Source organism: Bos indicus, chromosome 26, assembly GCF_029378745.1.
Source record: "Bos indicus isolate NIAB-ARS_2022 breed Sahiwal x Tharparkar chromosome 26, NIAB-ARS_B.indTharparkar_mat_pri_1.0, whole genome shotgun sequence".
Taxonomy (NCBI): Eukaryota; Metazoa; Chordata; class Mammalia; order Artiodactyla; family Bovidae; genus Bos; species Bos indicus.
The window spans coordinates 25,511,640-25,531,156 of record NC_091785.1 but is presented as its reverse complement, the minus strand read 5'-3'; the positions used below and the strand labels follow the sequence as shown (position 1 = coordinate 25,531,156).

At 41.0% G+C, this 19,517-nt stretch overlaps 1 protein-coding gene across 3 annotated transcripts in view; it reads right to left on the bottom strand.

Moving 5' to 3' along the window:
* Positions 1 to 19,517, bottom strand: part of SORCS3 (sortilin related VPS10 domain containing receptor 3) — a 632,833-nt gene that overhangs the window by 168,061 nt on the left and 445,255 nt on the right. For all 3 annotated transcript variants that reach the window (XM_070780798.1, XM_070780799.1, XM_019953194.2), the window contains one exon: positions 7,692 to 7,756. In XM_070780798.1, coding sequence (XP_070636899.1) covers positions 7,692 to 7,756 — 65 coding nt within the window. The remainder of the gene's footprint in view (positions 1 to 7,691; positions 7,757 to 19,517) is intronic.

Here is a 19,517-nt window from a genome sequence, read left to right as displayed (position 1 = left end):
ATATGGATGTGAGAGTTGGACTGTAAAGAAAGTTTGAGCACCGAAGAATTGATGCTTTTGAACTGTGGTGTTGGAGAAGACTCTTGAGAGTCCCTTGGACTGCAAGGAGATCCAACCAGTCAATCCTAAAGGAGATCAGTCCTAAGTGTTCATTGGAAGGACTGATGCTGAAGCTGAAAGTCCAATACTTTGGCCACCTGATGCAAAGAACTAACTCATTGGAAAAGACCCTGATGCTGGCAAAGATTGAGGGCAGGAGGAGAAGGGGACAACAGAGGATGAGATGGTCGGATGGTATTACCAATTCAACAGACATGAGTTTGTGTAAGCTCCAGGAGTTGGTGATGGACAGGTAGGCCTGGTGTGCTGCAGTACATGAAGTCGCAAAGAGTTAGACACGACTGAACTGAACTGAAATGCAAGTTAAGCTTAACTGAATTACATTACATTTTTGTTACATTCAGATTTACGAGTATGTTTTGCTTTTAAGAGTATTAAATATTCAAACTATCCTAAATGTCATGCCTCCTGCCATCTCAGAGAGGAAGGAAAAAAAAAAAAAAACTTCCCATGATTCTTTCAACTTCCATCCCTTTGGGTATACTCATATTGTCAAAATTTTAAAAAGTGAATTAAAATTGTGAACAAAAAGCAAATTCTGCTCTTCGGGTCTTTTCTTAGAGAAATATTCAGGAGCTATTTATTTTAAATAACAGTGCTACTGTTACTGCTGCTAGGTCGCTTCAGTCGTGTCTGACTCTGTGTGACTCCATAGACGGCAGCCCACGAGGCTCCCCCGTCCCTGAGATTCTCCAGGCAAGAACACTGGAGTGGGTTGCCATTGCCTTCTCCAATGCAGGAAAGTGAAAAGTGAAAGCAAAGTTGCTGAGTCTTGTCCGACTCTTAGCGACCCCATGGACTGCGGCCCACCAGGCTCCTCCATCCATGGGATTTTCCAGGCAAGAGTGTTGAAGTGGGGTGCCATTGCCTTCTCAAATGCAAATAAGTGAAATGGAGCAGATTCCAAGAAACTCTGAAAAAATATTTAGCTCCCAAAAGCCTCCCTTTTCTCGCCTGGGGAGTCGGACTAACCTATTTGTAGGCATAGTGCGAAACAGCAGAGACTGACATTTTCAAAAAAGTGTCCAATACAGTACCCAAGACAAGGTAGGTACCACAAAACAGCAAGAAAAGAAAAGATAGTTACCATTCCTTTCTATTGTGCTTATGGATTTAGAGTTTTGGTGAAACTTCTTTGTACCCACAGGAAAATTCTAGTGTTTTTTCCTTCCTATGGCATGAGGGTAATCTCATAGAGTTATAGACGTTTAGAAATCATAGCAATTCTGAATGCCTTAGGATTCCTAATGCTCCATTCAAGGCTCTTTCTGCTCCACCCACTACATACACTCACTGTGAATATGATGACTAGGTGGTAACGATGATGATGATAAGTAACATTTTTGAGCCTTCACTCTGTTGTCTGGTTCAATAAAAAATATGTGTGTTAAACTGATTATTACAAGAATGTTAAGAGCCATGCAGGAATTATTGCAATCCAGATAAGAAGTTACAATTATTATGACTCCTTTTCATAGATGAGGGAACTTAAGCAACGATTAAGTAAGTGTATCTGAATTCCATGGCTCTAGAAGGTGACAGAGCTGGGATTTGCACCCAGGCGATTGGACACCAGAACCAGTAATCCTAACCACTGTGTATTTAAACTGTGAAAGGAAAACCAGGCTGAGAATCAGACCAGAATCAGAATCAGACCAGAATCCACCAGAATTCTGGTTCTTTCCCTGTCACCGACTATCTATGTGTGACCTTGGGCCAATTGTTACATATCTTGGTGCTTTTTGGAAAGTGATACAATTTGAAAACTTCAAATACAGTCCAACTATTTTCTTTTTTTAAATTCTGAGATCCTTTATCAAGTGAAAGTGAAAGTCACTTAGTCGTGTCCGACTCTTTGCGACCCCATGGACTATACAGTCCATGGAATTCTCCAGGCCAGAATACTGGAATGGGAAGTCTTTCCCTTCTCCAGGGGAATCTTCCCAACCCAGGGATCAAACCCAGTCTCTCTTGCATTGCAGGTGGATTCTTTAAGGCAAAATTATTTGCCTTACTAATGACTGAATGCTCTGTTAAGATGTAGTGGGTTTAATCTTGGCTTAGTCAGAAGGTACAGTAACTCATGAAGAATTGATAATGGTTCCAAGACAAGGAATGGTACTACACATGATATGGGCTTTGATTCTAGAAATGTGAAGTCTAGACATTTCAAAACCCTTAGCTCATGTACAGGTGCACTTATTTCAGAGTCCTATAAGGCACACATATAGCTTATGCTTGAGAATTTCCAATCAAGAGAAACTCACTACTTCACAAAGCAGTCAGCATCATTTTGGGGTTGGTTTAATGGTTACACATTTGTTCACTGAATTGAAATCTGCTCATTGTAAATTTTATTCCATGTAAGAACCTTGTTAGACAATTGATGAAAAAATGATACCAAAAAAATATCCCTTATATTTGTGTTTTCAAACATGTGAAACACTGGAAGATCACAGAAAGGTTAGAAAAGCTTGTCCAAGGTCAAACAGACCCCAACTTAACTCTTAGTGAAAGTCACTCAGTCGTGTCCAACTCTTTGCAATCCCATGGATTATACAGTCCATGGAATTCTCTAGGCCAGATTACTGGAGTGGGTAGTCCTTCCCTCCTCCAGGGGATCTTCCCAACCCAGGGATCGAACCCAGCTCTCCCGCATTGCAGGCAGATTCCTTACCAGCTGAGCCACCAGGGAAGCCCTAAACTCCTAGGGTACCACATTAATACTCTGTTGATACTCAGTTGTCTCTTGGATGGGGAATGTGTATGTGACTGAGTAAGTGTGTGAAGGAGAAAGAAAGAGAAGAACATGAACAGAAATATTCACAGGGGACATTGATGACATTCAGAGAAAGATGATTTCCAGAAGAGAATGGGAGAAAAAGCCATTTGAATCTTTAATCTCACAGCAGAAACAGGCTTTACACTGTTATTAACCAAATTGGTTGGCTTTGCCCTGTTTAAACTGTGCCAAGGCAAGAGAGAACTCAATGGTTTTAGTTTAATCTGGAAATCTGACTTCCAAAGAGGAGGACCAGGACTGGGGAAGAGTGGAGATTCTTACAGCAAAAGAAGAAAAGGGGCCTATTCATGTTGGATTTGTTCAGGAGTGTTGGAGCCAAGTTTAGAAACAGGATTGTCAGTGCCACACCACGGCACTGAAGAGCCACATGCCCTAATGCCACACCTGCAGTCCCTTCATTCCAGGGCAGTGCTGTCCAATGGACACACAAGTGGAGACGCTGTGCCGTGCTCAGTCACTTCAGCCGTGTTGCTCTGCAGGTGCTACAGAGAAGTGTAATTCCCAACCCCAGTTCCAAGGCTCCTTTTCCAGGCTTATTGAGGACAACTGCCCCTGGGCTGTGACTTCAGTACCGTGCAAGGTATAGGATCCACACAGCAGTGTTCCTGAATAGGCACCTGGATGAAAATCACGTTGGGAGTGTGTGCTTCATAATATGGAGACTCCCAGGTCCTGTATCAGACCCCTTAAAGCAAAACCTCTGGGGGGACCCCAAGAATCTTCAATGAAAACTGCTCACCAGAGGATGGTCATGAATGCTACCTGTTGAGCAAAATGGCCATGTGAACTGAGATGAAAGAAGATGAAGAGAAATAGAATTTACTGCTCAAGATCCCTTTGACTATAATTTTCAAAACAGCAATTGGCAAATGTATAACATAGGGTTAAGGGTCTGAAACAGGCTGATTAATGAGCAGACTTTTCAATATGCCAATAGAAGTGGTATAATGAAAGAAAGTCTGAGGAATTAAAAAAATATAATTATCTAAGATCCACTATTTCACCTGATTTAAGATTCTTAGAGACATTATTTTTCTTTTAAATATATGAATTACAAAAGGACTCAAGGGATCTAGGTATTATTTAATATACAAACACAAATATTTGTGTTTATTTGTCACCGTTATATTTTCCTTGGTAAATGTTCTGTCCAACCTTTTTCCTATTTTTTAATGGGTTGTTTCTTACTCCCATGTTTTAAAAGTTCTTTATGTGTTCTGGGTATAAGCCCTCTGTTAGTTATACGACCTACAAATAGTTTCTCCCACTGTCTTTAGTGCGTCTCCTGAAGAACATTTTTTAAAAATTTTGATGAAGTCTAATTTATCAGTCTTTTACTTTATCAATTTTTCTCTTGGTGTCAATCTAAGGTCTCCTCTATTTTCTTCCAAAAGCTTTATAATTTTATATTCTACATTTAGAAATACAATCCATTTTAAATTAGATTTTGTATAAGTTGTAAATCACAGGTAAAGGTTTGTTTTTCCCATATGGTTGCCCAAATTTTTCCAAAGCCATTCATTAAAAATTATTATCCTCTCTCCACTGAATGTTTTGTATCCTATAACCCTGCTTTACATATTTGTTCTAGAAGCTTTCCCCCCCAGATTCCTTGTGATATTCTATAAAGAGAATCATGTCAATGAGAATAAAACAGTTCAGTTTTTTCCTTTGTAATCTATCTGAATTACATTTCATTTTCCTACTTTTCATGCACTCACTGGACTTTCAGCATAATGTTGAAAAGAGGAGTTAATAGTAAACATCCCTGCCTTTTTCCTACACTTATGAGGGGAAGCATTCAACATCTCAGTATTAAATATGATGTTAGGATTGGATATTTCATAGTTTATTAGAAGTTCTCTTTCATTTGTAATGTGTTGAGAGTTTTGTGTTCATGCTTTTATTCTTTCACTAGGCTAGCCATGTGAATTTGCTGAAATTCAAGTCTAAGTCAAATTCAAGTTTAAACTACCACATCAGGGTGAGGGGGAAGGAAATATATTTTGTGCCATGTTACAATGATCAAAAAGATAGAGATGTATGTGTATGCATGAGTGTGTAAGAAAGCATTCACCACACACCAAAGAAGAAAGAAATCATGCATTTCATTAGTGTATGCAAAATAAAACATCCCTAGTTCAGCTCAGTCTTCTGTGCACTTTCTAAATAAAGGGGGGGTTAGAGCCAATTCACTAGGTTGAAAGAAGATTCTTTGAACTGTTGAAAAATCGATTTTATAAAACCTAAAAAATCACACAGAATTAATATATACCATATTTTAACATAAGTGTGGCACATGACATTTATCCCTATTTATATTTCTGTCTGCTGAGAAATGGAGTGTTTCCTGCTATAACAACGATTTCACATCATCAGCAATTCCAGCCCTCCAAATGTGAATTCCTGAGCCCTAAGAGCACTTAGGATGGAGGAGAATACCTGTGATCTGGCAGGCACCAGGCTGCAGCCACTCCCTATGGTGAGCACTGAGGAACTCAGGATGTGAAAAGCACAGAATACTGGCCCCAGATATGAAAGGAATGATTTCAGTGAGCCCAGACTCTTGCATCTTCCCATATGAAGAAAAGTGCTGTATTCTTTAATTTGGGATATCTGGCTTTTCTTTAATTCACAAAATACTTTTGATGTTCAGACTACCTTCCCTTTGTTGCAGAATTCTATATAACCTGACTACTTCCCCCACCTCCTCAGATCAGCTCTCTGAGGGTTACTTGAGATGCTGTCTCCCAGGCGTGATGTCCTAAAAATTCCCACCAAATAAAACATAACTCTCAACTTTAAGTTGTGATTATTTTTTAAGTTGACTCTGCTTTTTTCAATTTTTGACAAAAGGCCAGGAACTTTTCTATGTGTTTTGCATTTTTAATCTTATAAAATTCCACAGCAATCCTGCACTATAGGCCTTATTCTAATGTGGACCAGAATTCTTGAACTTTCAGAAAATAAGTTTAAGCTTAATGTAAGAAATTACTTTTTTTTAAAAGGGACAGAAACTTTGCTATTTGTCCAGCAACAAAAAAGGATATGTGTTAAGCCTGAGCTCATGGAACCTGAGGACATACTATAAGGGGTTGTTGGTGAAGGGATTGCTGTATCAGGTAGAAGGTCACACAGGCAGATACCACAGGTCACATATATGGCTTAAAAAGGTTGACATGCAATCAAGGCCAGGGCCAGCTTTGTCCTGAAAACTGGCCTGTGGTTCACCTTCTGAGAGCTGCTGTCTTCTCCCCTCTGGCTCCTCTACTACACCCCTTCAAACCCCTCCATCTCATCCTTCCTCCAGTGTTCCAGTTTTGTTTTGTTTTTTTTTTCTCCTTACCAGTAAGAGTAATTTAGAATTCAGGTTTCACCACACTTATGATCACTGAATTTGGATACGTGGCATTATCTCCCTAAATCTTAAATAGCTTTTCTGTTAAAAAAAAAAAATGTACAAACAGTGTGGGTCATCCCTTATCCTTGGATGCTTCAGAGACTTACATTTATTCAAGAATCAAAAAAGAAAAAGGAACAAAGGCAGGAAGGAAGGAACTCAGTAGACTGACAGGCATAGAGTAACATGTCAATTGCCTTCTAACTCTTTTAAAAGTAAAAACAAAGCAAATAAAATATATTCCCCAAAGCACATGTTTTTATCATACATCTGTGTTTGGCCTCAAAAGCAGTCGATTTCCCAAGGACACAGCTTACGCAGCTTCTTTACTTAATGTATCCTGAATGATATCCTAATGTCAGCATACAGGCCAAACACAATCTCCTTATGTTTGTACATTCAACCCATAACCCTGAGGTGAGCAGGGCAAGGATGAGTGTCCCCAGATAATAGGAAGCTGGAGAACAGAGCGGTTAGGGGGTCTCGGTCTCATAGCTAATGGGTAGCAGAATCCAGGACCTCAACTCACAGTATGGTACTTTGATCTGCTGCACTGCTAGATCACTGTTATTTTCATGGATTATTTGGGTCTATTTATGACCTAGAATATGCTAATTAGTTTTCATATATTTTACATATTTCATGTATATCATATATATTCACATATTTAATGCATTTTAAGTTGATCTTTTTTTTATTGGACAGGAAAGGCCCCTATGGATACTTTCAATTTCAGTTTAGTCTTAAGCTGGTACAAAATGATACTTTATCAGTCAAATTCTGTTTAAGATGCATATAGGTGCATGATGGACTAAGGAGTGAAATCCTGGATTCCATTGCTAACTTGCAGGGACAATAGAGGTCTTGCTCAGCATGGTATTTCCAGGGCTGAGAAACTTGCCTGGCACACAGTAGGCCATTTCTAAATATTTGCTGAACGGATGAACAAATAGTTTTGCAAATAATTTTTCCAGTTACATTTTTTTCATAATCTTGACTATGTAAAGGTTTAGTTTTTTTAAAGCTTGCAATCCCTGCAATTCACCACGTGAATGCAAAATACCACGATGAGCTATGGACATTCCTATTTGAATTACACTGAAGATGCCAGGAAATTACTAACAGGAGCCTCAAAATTCATCTCATTAACTCCCATCCCCAGAAAATTCATTCCTGAGAGTTTATTTCAATGAAACGTCTCCCTGGGGACTGAAGGCCTCTCCCCCACTCTAGGAAATAAAGATGGATATGGCAGTAAGGGAGCGCAGGGCTTTTCATCTTCCCAAGTCATTAAAATGCAAATTGGTGGGGGTGGAGGAGAGGCCCGCGGGCAGATTTCCCCGCCCCGCCAGCGGCCACAGCACTCACATCCGTCCGCTGTCCGCACCTCCATGTGCACCAGGTCTGCCTCCTTATCCAGTCCGGCCACTGACCTGGGGAGGAAAGGAGAGTCAGAAGCTCAGTGACAAGGACAGCTGACAACAATGTGGGGAGGCATCTGGGGTTGTTACTCAGAAAGCTGCTTTCTAAAGGAGGCCTGTCTTGTACTGAGGATCCACAGAATATGATGACTCCCAGGCCCTGCAGAGTGGTGGCCTCTGGCAGCTGCCACCTGTAATGGTTACAACTCAGGTGTCCTGGAGCTCTGCCAGGGAGTCACTAACTCTCAAAAACATAGAAACAAAAAGAGCACAGAATAATGTGCCCCATAGTAAAGCTGGTCTAAACTTCTGTCACGGACCCTCTGCCATGTCGCACCTGATTATTTCTATGACTTCCGTTCCACCTGAGGTGCCATAGTCCATACCACTTTCTTCTCCCTGGGGAAAGTGGTTAAACCTCCCTTCTGGCTGTTTGCTTCCATACACTCCTGCCCTCCTGAGTTTGGACCTATCTGCCTTCCCTTACCTCTACCTTGTAAACAATAAATATGGTAACAAATATTCAATATCTGGTCTGACAAGGACACAATTCTGGTGGTAGGAATGGGGAACCTGAGAATTCTAAGGCCAACAGCCAGAAAAAGGAAGGCTGAGAAATCTTTACAATCTAATGCCTGTGGGCCTCCAACCTTCCACATATAGAGCCCAGTCTTGCATAAGATAGCCAGGCGAGAGTAGGACCCAGAAAGTCAGCTTAGAAAGGCAACACAGACATGAAAACATTCACATACTAAAGACATCGCATAACCCACTCTCTGCAGCAAAATTGGACACTTAGTCTTTCTACTTATTTTCAGTCTCATTCAAAGATTGGTTTTCTGTTTTTTCAGTTCTGAATAGATAAGAGGCAGCAAGTTAGAAAGGAAAAGTCAAATTAAAACAATGAGAATCAACAGCTGGTACCCAGATAGCAAGACAAATAGAAAACTTATGAAAAACAGACCAAAGAACCCAAAACCCAATCTTCCACACCATAAATCTACTATGCATCTTCTGGTCCTAAGGCCCTAACTGTTATTATATCACAGTTCACTATCTGACATCTGTGCCAAGAGGCTGCAGGCAGAGAAAACAGGAAGCAGAGGACTAATGATATCAGTTAACTCAGTTTAAGAAAATAGGGCTGCAAATGACCTATGTTAGGAAAAATAAAATGATTTTTGTTAATGATTATTGTGTTGAATGGAGAAGGCAATGGCAACCCACTCCAGTACTCTTGCCTGGAAAATCCCATGGACAGAGGAGCCTAGTAGGCTGCAGTCCATGGGGTCTCAAAGAGTCGGACAGGACTGAGCGACTTTTCACTTTTCACTTTCATGCAACGGAGAAGGAAATGGCAACCCACTCCAGTGTTCTTGCCTGGAGAATCCCAGGGACGGTGGAGCCTGTTGGGCTGCTGTCTATGGGGTCGCACAGAGTCGGACATGACTGAAGCGACTTAGCAGAAGCAGCAGCATTTTGTTGAATAGCTAAACTTCAGTTACTTAAAAGTTCATTTATGCGGGCTTCCCTGGTGGTCCAGTGGTTGAGAGTCCGCCTGTCAGTGCAGGGAACATGAGTTCAATCCCTGGTCTGGGAGGATCCCACACGCTGCCAGGAAACTAGGCCTGTGTACCACAACTACTGAGCCCCGCGCCCTAGGGCCGTGCTCCACAACATAACAAACCACTGCAATGAGAAGCCCAAGCACTGCAGCTAGAGAGTAGCCCCCATTCACTGTACTGGAGAAAGCCTGTGCTCAGCAACAGACAAGGCTCATTTATGCGAAATAGTTCTTTCCCCAAAGAAGCTGAATGAAAGAGGTTTTTACTCTAGTGCTTTATTTTTTGCTTAATGATCATCAATATACTATCTTTTAATTTTTCCTCATCTCATTTGACCTTAAAGCAAAACACTTAAGGTAAGGAGAACAGTTATCATTAGTTATATTTGAGTGAATGGGAAACTGTGGCACAGAGCAATGGACATGTGTCTAAGATGACACAGGAACTAGGCCAGAACTAGACAGACTGACTGACTTAGTTCTCCATCTAGAGCAGCTGTCTTGACTCCTATCCCTTCTGCCTGCAGTGCCCTTGTATCCAACTCTCTCCCTGCCCCTTTTCTTCTCCAGATACCTCTTACCGTTCCTTCACTGCTTAGTTGGCCTCTTCCCTCCAGCAGATAAAGAAGAACTTTATCTGCTTCCTTACCTTGGTGATTCTCAAACTTGGCTGCCTGTAAGAGTCACTGGGGAACCTTGGAATATCCAGAGTCTTGAAGCCTTCCCAAACCAATGAAATCAAAACCTTTGGGGTTGGATCAAGGCATCTGCATGTCTTAAACTCCGAGATGATTTCCATGCACAGCCAAGTCTTAGAATCACTGCTTTGCATGGTTTAATCACATTACTTATGCAATTGCCCTTGTATGTCTTCTATCAGTTCAGTTCAGTCACTCAGTCGTGTCCAACTCTTTGCGACCCCATGAATCACAGCATGCCAGGCCTTCCTGTCCATCACCAACTCCCAGAGTTCACTCAAACTCATGTCCTTCGAGTTGGTGATGCCATCCAGCCATCTCATCCTCTGTCGTCCCCTTCTCCTCCTGCCACCAATCCCTCCCAGAATCAGGGTCTTTTCCAATGAGTCAGCTCTTCGCATGAGGTGGTCAAAGTACTGGAGTTTCAGCTTTAGCATCATTCCTTCCAATGAACATCCAGGACTGATCTCCTTTAGGATGGATTGGTTTGATCTCCTTGCAGTCCAAGGGACTCTCAAGAGTCTTCTCCAACACCACAGTTCAAAAGCATCAATTCATCGATGCTCAGTTTCTTCACAGTCCAATTCTCACATCCATACATGACCACTGGAAAAATCATAGCCTTCACTAGATGGACCTTTGTTGGCAAAGTAATATCTCTGCTTTTCAATATACTATCTAGGTTCATCGTAACTTTCCTTCCAAGGAGTAAGAGTCTTTTAATTTCATGGCTGTACTCACCATCTGCAGTGATTTTGGAGCCCAAAAAATAAAGCCTGACACTGTTTCCACTGTTTCCCCATCTATTTGCCATGAAGTGATGGGATTGGATGCCATAATCTAGGTTTTCTGAATGTTGAGCTTTAAGCCAACTTTTTCACTCTCCGCTTTCACTTTCTTCAAGAGGCTTTTTAGTTCCCTTCACTTTCTGTCATAAGGGTGGTGTCATTTGCATATCTGAGGTTATTGATATTTCTCCCAGCAATCTTGATTCCAGCCTGTGCTTCTTCCAGCCCAGTGTTTCTCATAATGTACTCTGCATAGAAGTTAAATAAGCAGGGTGACAATATACAGCCTTGACGTACTCCTTTTCCTATTTGGAACCAGTCTTTTGTTCCATGTCCATTTCTAACTGTTGCTTCCTGACATGCATATAGGTTTCTCAAGAGGCAGGTCAGGTGCTCTGGTATTCCCATCTCTTTCAGAATTTTCCACAGTTTATTGTGATCCACACAGTCAAAGGCTTTGGCATAGTCAATAAAGCAGAAGTAGATGTTTTTCTGGAACTCTCTTGCTTTTTCGATGATCCAGTGGATGTTGGCAATTTGATCTGTGGTTCCTCTGTCTTTTCTAAATCCAGCTTGAACATCTGGAATTTCATGGTTCACGTATTGCTGAAGCCTGGCTTAGAGAATTTTGAGCATTACTTTACTAGCGTGTGAGATGAGTGCAATTGTGGGGTACTTTGAGCATTCTTTGGCATTGCCTTTCTTTGGAATTGGAATGATAACTGACCTTTTCCAGTCCTGTGGCCACTGCTGAGTTTTCCAAATTTGCTGGCATATTGAGTGCAGCACTTTCACAGCATCATCTTTCAGGATTTGAAATAGCTCAACTGGAATTCCATCACCTCCACTAGCTTTGTTCGTGTGATGCTTTCTAAGGCCCACTTGACTGCACATTCCAGGATGTCTGGCTCTAGGTGAGTGATCACACCATCATGATTATCTGGGTCGTGAAGCTCTTTTTTGTACAGTTATTTTGTGTATTCTTACTACCTCTTCTTAATATCTTCTGCTTCTGTTAGGTCCATACCATTTCTGTCCTTTATCAAGCCCATCTTTGCATGAAATGTTCCCTTGATATCTCTAATTTTCTTGAAGAGATCTCTAGTCTTTCCCATTCTGTTGTTTTCCTCTATTTCTTTGCACTGATCACTGAGGAAGGCTTTCTTATCTCTTCTTGCTATTCTTTGGAACTCTGCATTCAGATGCTTATATCTTTCCTTTTCTCCTTTGCTTTTCACTTCTCTTCTTTTCACAGCTATTTGTAAGGCCTCTTCAGACAGCCATTTTGCTTTTTTGCATTTCTTTTCTATGGGGATGGTCTTGATCCCTGTCTCCTGTACAATGTCACAAACCTCCGTCCATAGTTCATCAGGCACTCTGTCTATCAGATCTAGTCCCTTAAATCTATTTCTCACTTCCACTGTATAATCATAAGGAATTTGATTTAGGTCATACCTGAATGGTCTAGTGGTTTTCCCCACTTTCTTCAATTTAAGTCTGAATTTGGCAATAAGGAGTTCATGATCTGAGCCACAGTCAGCTCCTGGTTTTGTTTTTGCTGACTGTATAGAGCATCTCCATCTTTGGCTACAAAGAATATAATCAATCTGATTTTGGTGTTGACCATCTGGTGATGTCCATGTGTAGAGTCTTCTTTTGTGTTGTTGGTAGAGAGAGTTTGTTATGACCAGTGCGTTACTTAGATACAAATTTCAAAGAAGTAGGATTCGATTTTTTTTTAATCCTTGGTAACATCCTTGGTAGACCATCAACAAATATGTTTTGAATAAATGATTATAACACTTTCACTCAGGCAAAACTTCATAAGGCCCCAAGTAAGCCCTGAGCTCACTTTTGGGTCTTAAAGAAAACTTTTCTTAGGCTCAAACAAGATCTCAGTTTCCTGTCTATGTCCCAGATCATTTTTTTATCATGAAAATTACTCAACTGATGAGAAAACAGTAATGAATCTACACAGACCTGAGTAACGTGTGAAGTGGTTTCCTCCTGGGGCTATTTAGTTTTTTTTTCTTTTTTTTTCAGTGAAAGAAAGATATCTTTATTTTTTTATTCTTTTTTTTTTTTAAACTTTACAATATTTAGTTTTATAACAATTACCAAACTCAGCATCAGCACACAAGGATCATTTGAAACCCTAAAGGGGAAAGATAGGGATTCTTCTCCAAAACTGAGAGTTCTTGATCTGAGCAAGGACCAAGGACACAGGGGACGAAAGGACATAAGAAGCCACGGCCAAGCCTCCAGGGAAGAAACTGAAACTTCATGTGGCGCCTGGAACCACATGCTCACAGATGTTATGTCAGAACCACATGCTCACAGATGCTATGACGGAAGTGCAGCTGTTACTGATGGAAGTACCTGCAAAAGGCCAAGTGGCTTTCAAACTTATTTTTAGCAACTGAATTCTCTGTTCATATACAGTCTCCAAGTTCTAACACGTGCAATAGATCAAACAGGAACTTATCAGGAATCAGGAACGGCTCACCCAGACAACCATGCCCAAGAGAGCTGGGCGCAACAACTGCGAGCCCATGATCTCGTTCAGCCCCTTCACTAAGCAGATGAGAAAACTGAGCTTCACACAACTGTCCAAAGACACACAGTTATTAGCCAGTGTCATGTGGCTCTCAAACCCAGTTCAGAACCTCAGGACAGCCTCTTTGTAGCACCTGGGCTGCTGTGAGGAAGTGACAGAGCTAAACTCTGGTCTGTTTTTCTCTCCTTGTGGATGTGAATTCTAGAGAAAAATCTTCCCCAGAAATAAGAACACTGGATATTGGTGTGTACATGAGGGAGGTATTGAGGGGACAAAGGACAAATGCTTGACTAAATGATTTGCTAGACTGTTAAATTTCAAGATAACCTTGTCTCAACATGTTTCTCCAGCTCACACCACCAACATTCTCGTCCTTGGTGTTTTGGCTCAAATTGACCCTCCACCTGGAAATTTCCTTCTGCATATTCCCCACTTATGCTGCTGCTGCTGCTGCTGCTAAGTCACTTCAGTCGTGTCCGACTCTGTGCGACCCCATAGATGGCAGCCCATCAGGCTCCCCTGTCCCTGGGATTCTCCAGGCAAGAACACTGGAGAGGGTTGCCATTTCCTTCTCCATCCCCACTTATGGTACAACTCAATACCACATTCCATGAAAGCCTCCTGATCTTGACTAAACATTATAATGCTATGAGAAACTTTCTAAAAAATACTGAATACCAATGCACAGGTCCCAATCCCGTAAATTCTGGTTTCATTGGTCTAGAGCAATCGTCCTCTCACATTTTAGCTACATCAGAATCTTTTTATTAAAACAGATGCTAGGCTCAGCCTCAGAGTTTTGTATTTGAGAGGTCTGGGGTAGGGCTCAACAATTTGCATTCTTAGCAAACACATAAAACATATGATGTTGATGGTCAGGGAACACACTCTGAGAACCACTACCCTAGAGTATCATCCAGGAATCAATAGCTTTTAGATGCTCATGAGTGATAAGGATGTGCAGTCAGAGTTGAAAATCACTCATTAGAGATTGAAATGCAACCTTCACAAACCAAGCTGAAATATCCCTTCCTTTTTATATATCAGTGGGGTAGTTAAAAGCATACAGTCCGGAATCAGGCACTCCGAGTTAAAGTCTCGGCTCCATCACTCAGTTGCCTTGGGATCACAGGCAATTAACTCAATCTCCTTGCTGCATGTTTCTAGTCTGCACACTGGGGATATCATAATAGCACCCTTTGCATTGTTTTTATGAGAACTGAATGCATGTAAACATTTCAAATAGAGGCATACTTCAACAACTAACTCTATGTAATGCTTACTAATATACAGCTCACATTATGTGGAACTAATACTTTTTAAGTGTAATATTTATTGAGTATCTAATGTACCAAAAGTGTTATTATCATCTTTGTTTTGGCCATGTGGCATGTGGGATCTTAGTTCCCCAACCAGGAATCGAACCCACACTCCCTGTAGTGGAAGCACAGAGTGCTAACCACTGGACCTCCAGGAAAGGCCCCTTTTATTATTAATTTAATATGTTGTCTCTCTTAATTCTTAAACAAACTTTTGAAATTGGCAGTATAATTTTTTTTCAGATGAGGAAATGAAAATTTTGAGATGGCAAATTGCCTAATCATTGGTACAGAGTGAGAAAGAGATGGATCTCAGATTCACACATAATTCATTTTATGCCACCATCAATTATCTGTGTACCTCAATTTTTTTTCTCCTTCTTTATTGTACTGTCCCTAAAGATACGATTTAGATCTGATTAAATTATTTTTCCACTAGCACCTACCATTGTGCCTTCTTGCTCTGTATTATTAAATATCGCCTGAGTAGATAGATGAACACAGAAACGAAAGTAGTAATAACCCCAACAGTATGTTTAGGATAAATGTTGAAAACGGTTCCATAATATGGTGGAACAGATTTCATCTGTTTAATTAATCTCTAGGCAATTAAGTAAATAAAGTCTTCATTTTCCATTATTATGCTGTTATTTTCACCATTTATCCTCAAAGCAATATTGGATCTGTCAAACACAGTCATCTGTGATTTGCTTGGCAAATGCACGACCATCCTTTGAAAACACTAGGGCCACAAAAACCCAGGGATCTTATCTAGCTCAAATGAATACAGCTCCTCTAGTGGGCACTCTGGGAGCTCTCCTGCATCACAATAATCCCTGCCTCGGTCAACCGCTGGCTCCTCCCAGATCCACAGATGTCTAGGTGTAGAACCCTATGCCCATGTTGTACTACATGGCTCTGTTCCTGTCTATAGCCGATTAGACCAGGGGAGATCCTCACCAAAGCTGGTTCAGAGACACGTTTCCCAGACTTTAGGACTGCTTTGAGAAACTGTAGCATGAGACTCGGAGAAACTTGTCTTGGACACCTTCAACTATTCAGCCAGAAAGAAGAGAGAAGCAGAGATGAAAGGAAAAAAAAGACAGAAAGAAAGAAGGCACTTTGTGAGGTTATGGGATAGGGACCTTTGTGAGGTCTAAATGCATTCCCTTTCTGGGATTCTAATAATGTCTCTCTCTCTTTCTTTCTCTTTATCTCTCTCAATAAGCACAGAGATCAAACCAATCAATCCTAAAGGAAATTAAACCTAAAATATTCACTGGAAGTACTGATGCTGAAGCTGAAGCTCCAATACTTTGGCCACCTGATGCGAATAACTGACTCATTGGAAAAGACCCTGATGCTGGGAAAGATTGAGGCAGGAGGAGAAGGGGATGACAGAGGATGAGATGGTTGGATGGCGTCACCAACTCAATGGCCATGAGTTTCAGCAAGCTCTGTGAGATGGTGAAAGACAGGGAAGCTTGGCACGTTACAGTCCATGGGGCCACAGAGAGTCGGACATGACTGAGCAAGTGAACAACAACAAAATTAGTTACTGTTTCCCATACCCAGAATCATCATTAATATGCTCTCTAAAAGTTGCTCAGCATGTGCAGAGCCGTTTCTGGACATAAGGGTTAGCTACTGTCCCTTCAGCATTCTGGTTCTCCCAGAAAATTAAAAGGGCTACTGATTACTGTATCAGTATGTCTCTAACAATAGGCTATGTTCTACTGGTGGATTGTAAAATACATCTAGCGGATCAAACCCCAATTATTTTTTATAAAATATGGAATGGAAGTATCAGAGAGCATCTCATGTGGTAGACTAAGTATTTTTCATAACATGTAAAGATATATAAGAAGATATAGGTTTATCCAGGGACACAAGTATAGTATTCCTTACCAGAGAAGCAGTATTGAAGGGAGGGAGGGAGGAACGGCAAGAGAGAGGGAAGGAAGGAGGAAGGAAGGCAGGGGCCAGGGAGGAAGGAAGGAAAGAGAAACCGCATGGTCTAATTTAATATAATACCTTTCTAAATTCTAAATGGCTAGAATGAAATTCAGCAGTCACATGAACTATTTTCAGGACAAGGCATACACACATCAGGAGGTCACTTGCAACAGATGAGGAGTTTGAACTCAAATGAAGAATCTCAGTGAACCATAGCTAATATCATGCTCATGCTGGCAGTAGCAATTTGAAGCTAAGCTTTGGTCACTGGGGTTTGTGATTGTGCTAATATAGTGACAATCCGTGAGGTTTTCCCTGAATGCAACTGAACAGCTGGTCTACTAGGAATATAACCAGTAATCCCTTTGCAAGTACTTACTGAATACTCACTATGTGTGAGCACTTAGGAAGCTGCCAACCAGTCTACCACACAGCCCATTTGTTTTCTACATACATATGGGCTATAGACTAGCATAGCTCTAGAAAACAAGATCATGTCATATGATCACAGCTTAAGGAAAGGTTGCTCATAGAAAACTATTTGATCCTATTAAACAGACCAAGCACATTGCCTCATTTGTAGAGGGACTGCAGAGAACAGGCAATGCTCTTATTCCCAGCCATTAGATTTTGGAATGTTCATTCTCAGACCCCACTACCTATCTCCTGAGAGTACCTTTAATAGGTATTTATGGGGTAACACACAGAGGGAATTTCAGTCTTATTGGAAAGGTGCAGGGGATCAGGTAGGGTTTCACAGCGATGGGGAAACAAGGAGCAGGCTTGAAGAATGTGTGGGATTGGAAAGTCAGAAGGGAGAGAGGGATGATATGACCCAAGGTGTGATGGTGCAAATAGACATGATGGGGAGGAGAATACTGAGCAGTAGTCATAAGAGACCACTTTGGAGACAGAATAAGAAAGGATCTGAAGTCAGTGAAAAGCCACCATGCCAGGAATTATGAATTGCTTCCTGCAAACTAAAATCTGTGACATTCCATAACGTTGGACAAATTCCTGTCTTTCTGTAGGTACATTCACTCTGTTTCTTTAGAAGTTAATTTCTATTAAAACATCTTTTATAAACTGTTACTTAGGAAAGTCTGTACTTTTTAAAAATGTTTTATTGGGAGATTGGGGCTGACATGTACACATTACTATGTATAATAAAATAGATAATAAGAATCAGGGAACTCTACATCACAGGGAACTCTACTCAATACTCTGTAATGACCCATATGGGAAAAGAATCTTTTAAAAAAGAGGATATATGTATATGTGTAACTGATTCACTTTGCTGTCCAGCAAGAACTAACACAATATTGCAAATCAACTGTAAGTTAAATGTTAGTCGCTCAGTCACATCTGACTCTTTTTGCAACCCCATGGACTATAGTCTGCCAGACTCCTCTGTCCATGTGATTCTCCAGGCAAGAATATGGGAGTGGGTAGCCTTTCCCCTCTTTAGGGGATTTTCCAGACCCAGGGATTGAACCTGGGGCTCCTACATTGCAGGCAGATTCTTTACTATCTGAGCCACCAGGGACAACTGAATCAACTGTACTCCAGTACAATTTTTTTAAAACTTAGAACAACCTAATAATGTTGCTTTATCTTTATTTATTTTTGGTTTCTATGGGATATGCTTAACATATCACAACATGTGTTGTGTGACCCCCAAATGGCAGTGCATTGTGGGAATCCTCTCATGTTCTCATTCACTGAGGTCCTGAGCCAATACCTGAAACTTCCCAAATGCTTCTTGTGTATGCAGCATGGACCCCAGCAGAAAAATGAGGGTCAGGAGCCAGAGGTAGTGGAGGGGTTAGAAAGTGGGGTAGGATATAATTTGAGAGAGAAATAGGGTATAAATATATAATAAAGAATAGAGATCAGTTAAATAAAAACAATTCAGTTCAGTTCAGTCACTCAGTCGTGTTTGACTTTTTGCAACCCCATGGACTGCAGCACACAAGGCTTCCCTATCCATCACCAACTCCCAGAGTTTACTCAAACTCGTGTCCATCGAGTTGGCCATGCCATCCAACCATCTCATCCTCTGTCGTCTCTTCTCCTCCCACCTTCAATCTTTCCCAGCATCAGGGTCTTTTCCAATGCGTCAGTTCTTCACATCAGGTGGCCAAAGTATTGGACTTTCAGCTTCAGCATCAATACTTCCAATGAATACTCAGGACTGATTTCCTTCAGGATTGACTGGTTTGATTACCTTGCAGTCCAAGGGACTCTCAAGAGTCTTCTCCAACACCATAGTTCAAAAGTATCAATTCTTTGGTGATCAGCTTTCTTTATGGTCCAACTCTCACATCCGTATATGACTACTGGAAAAACCATAACTTTGACTAGACAGATCTTTGTTGGCAAAGTAATGTCTCTGCTTTTTAATATGCTATCTAGGTTGGTCATAACTTTCCTTCCAAGTAGCAAGCATCTTTTAATTTCATGGCTGTAGTCACCATCCACAGGCAGTGATTTTTAAGCACACAAAAATAAAGTCAGTCACTGTTTCCATTGTTTCCCCATCTATTTGCCATGAAGTGATGGGACTGGATGCCATAATCTTAGTTTTTTGAATGTTGAGTTTTAAGCCAACTTTTTCATTGTCCTCTTTCACTTTCATCAAGAGGCTCTTTAGTTCTTCTTCACTTTTTGCCATAAGGGTGGTGTCATCTGTGCATCTGAGGTCATCGATATTTTTCCAGGCTATCTTGATTCCAGCTTGTGCTTTACCCAGCCTGGCATTTTGCATGCTGTATTCTGCATATAAGTTAAATAAGCAGGGTGACAATATACAGCCTTGACGTACTCCTTTCCCAATTTGGAACCAGTCTGTTGCTCCATGTCCAGTTCTCACTGTTGCTTCTTGACCTGAA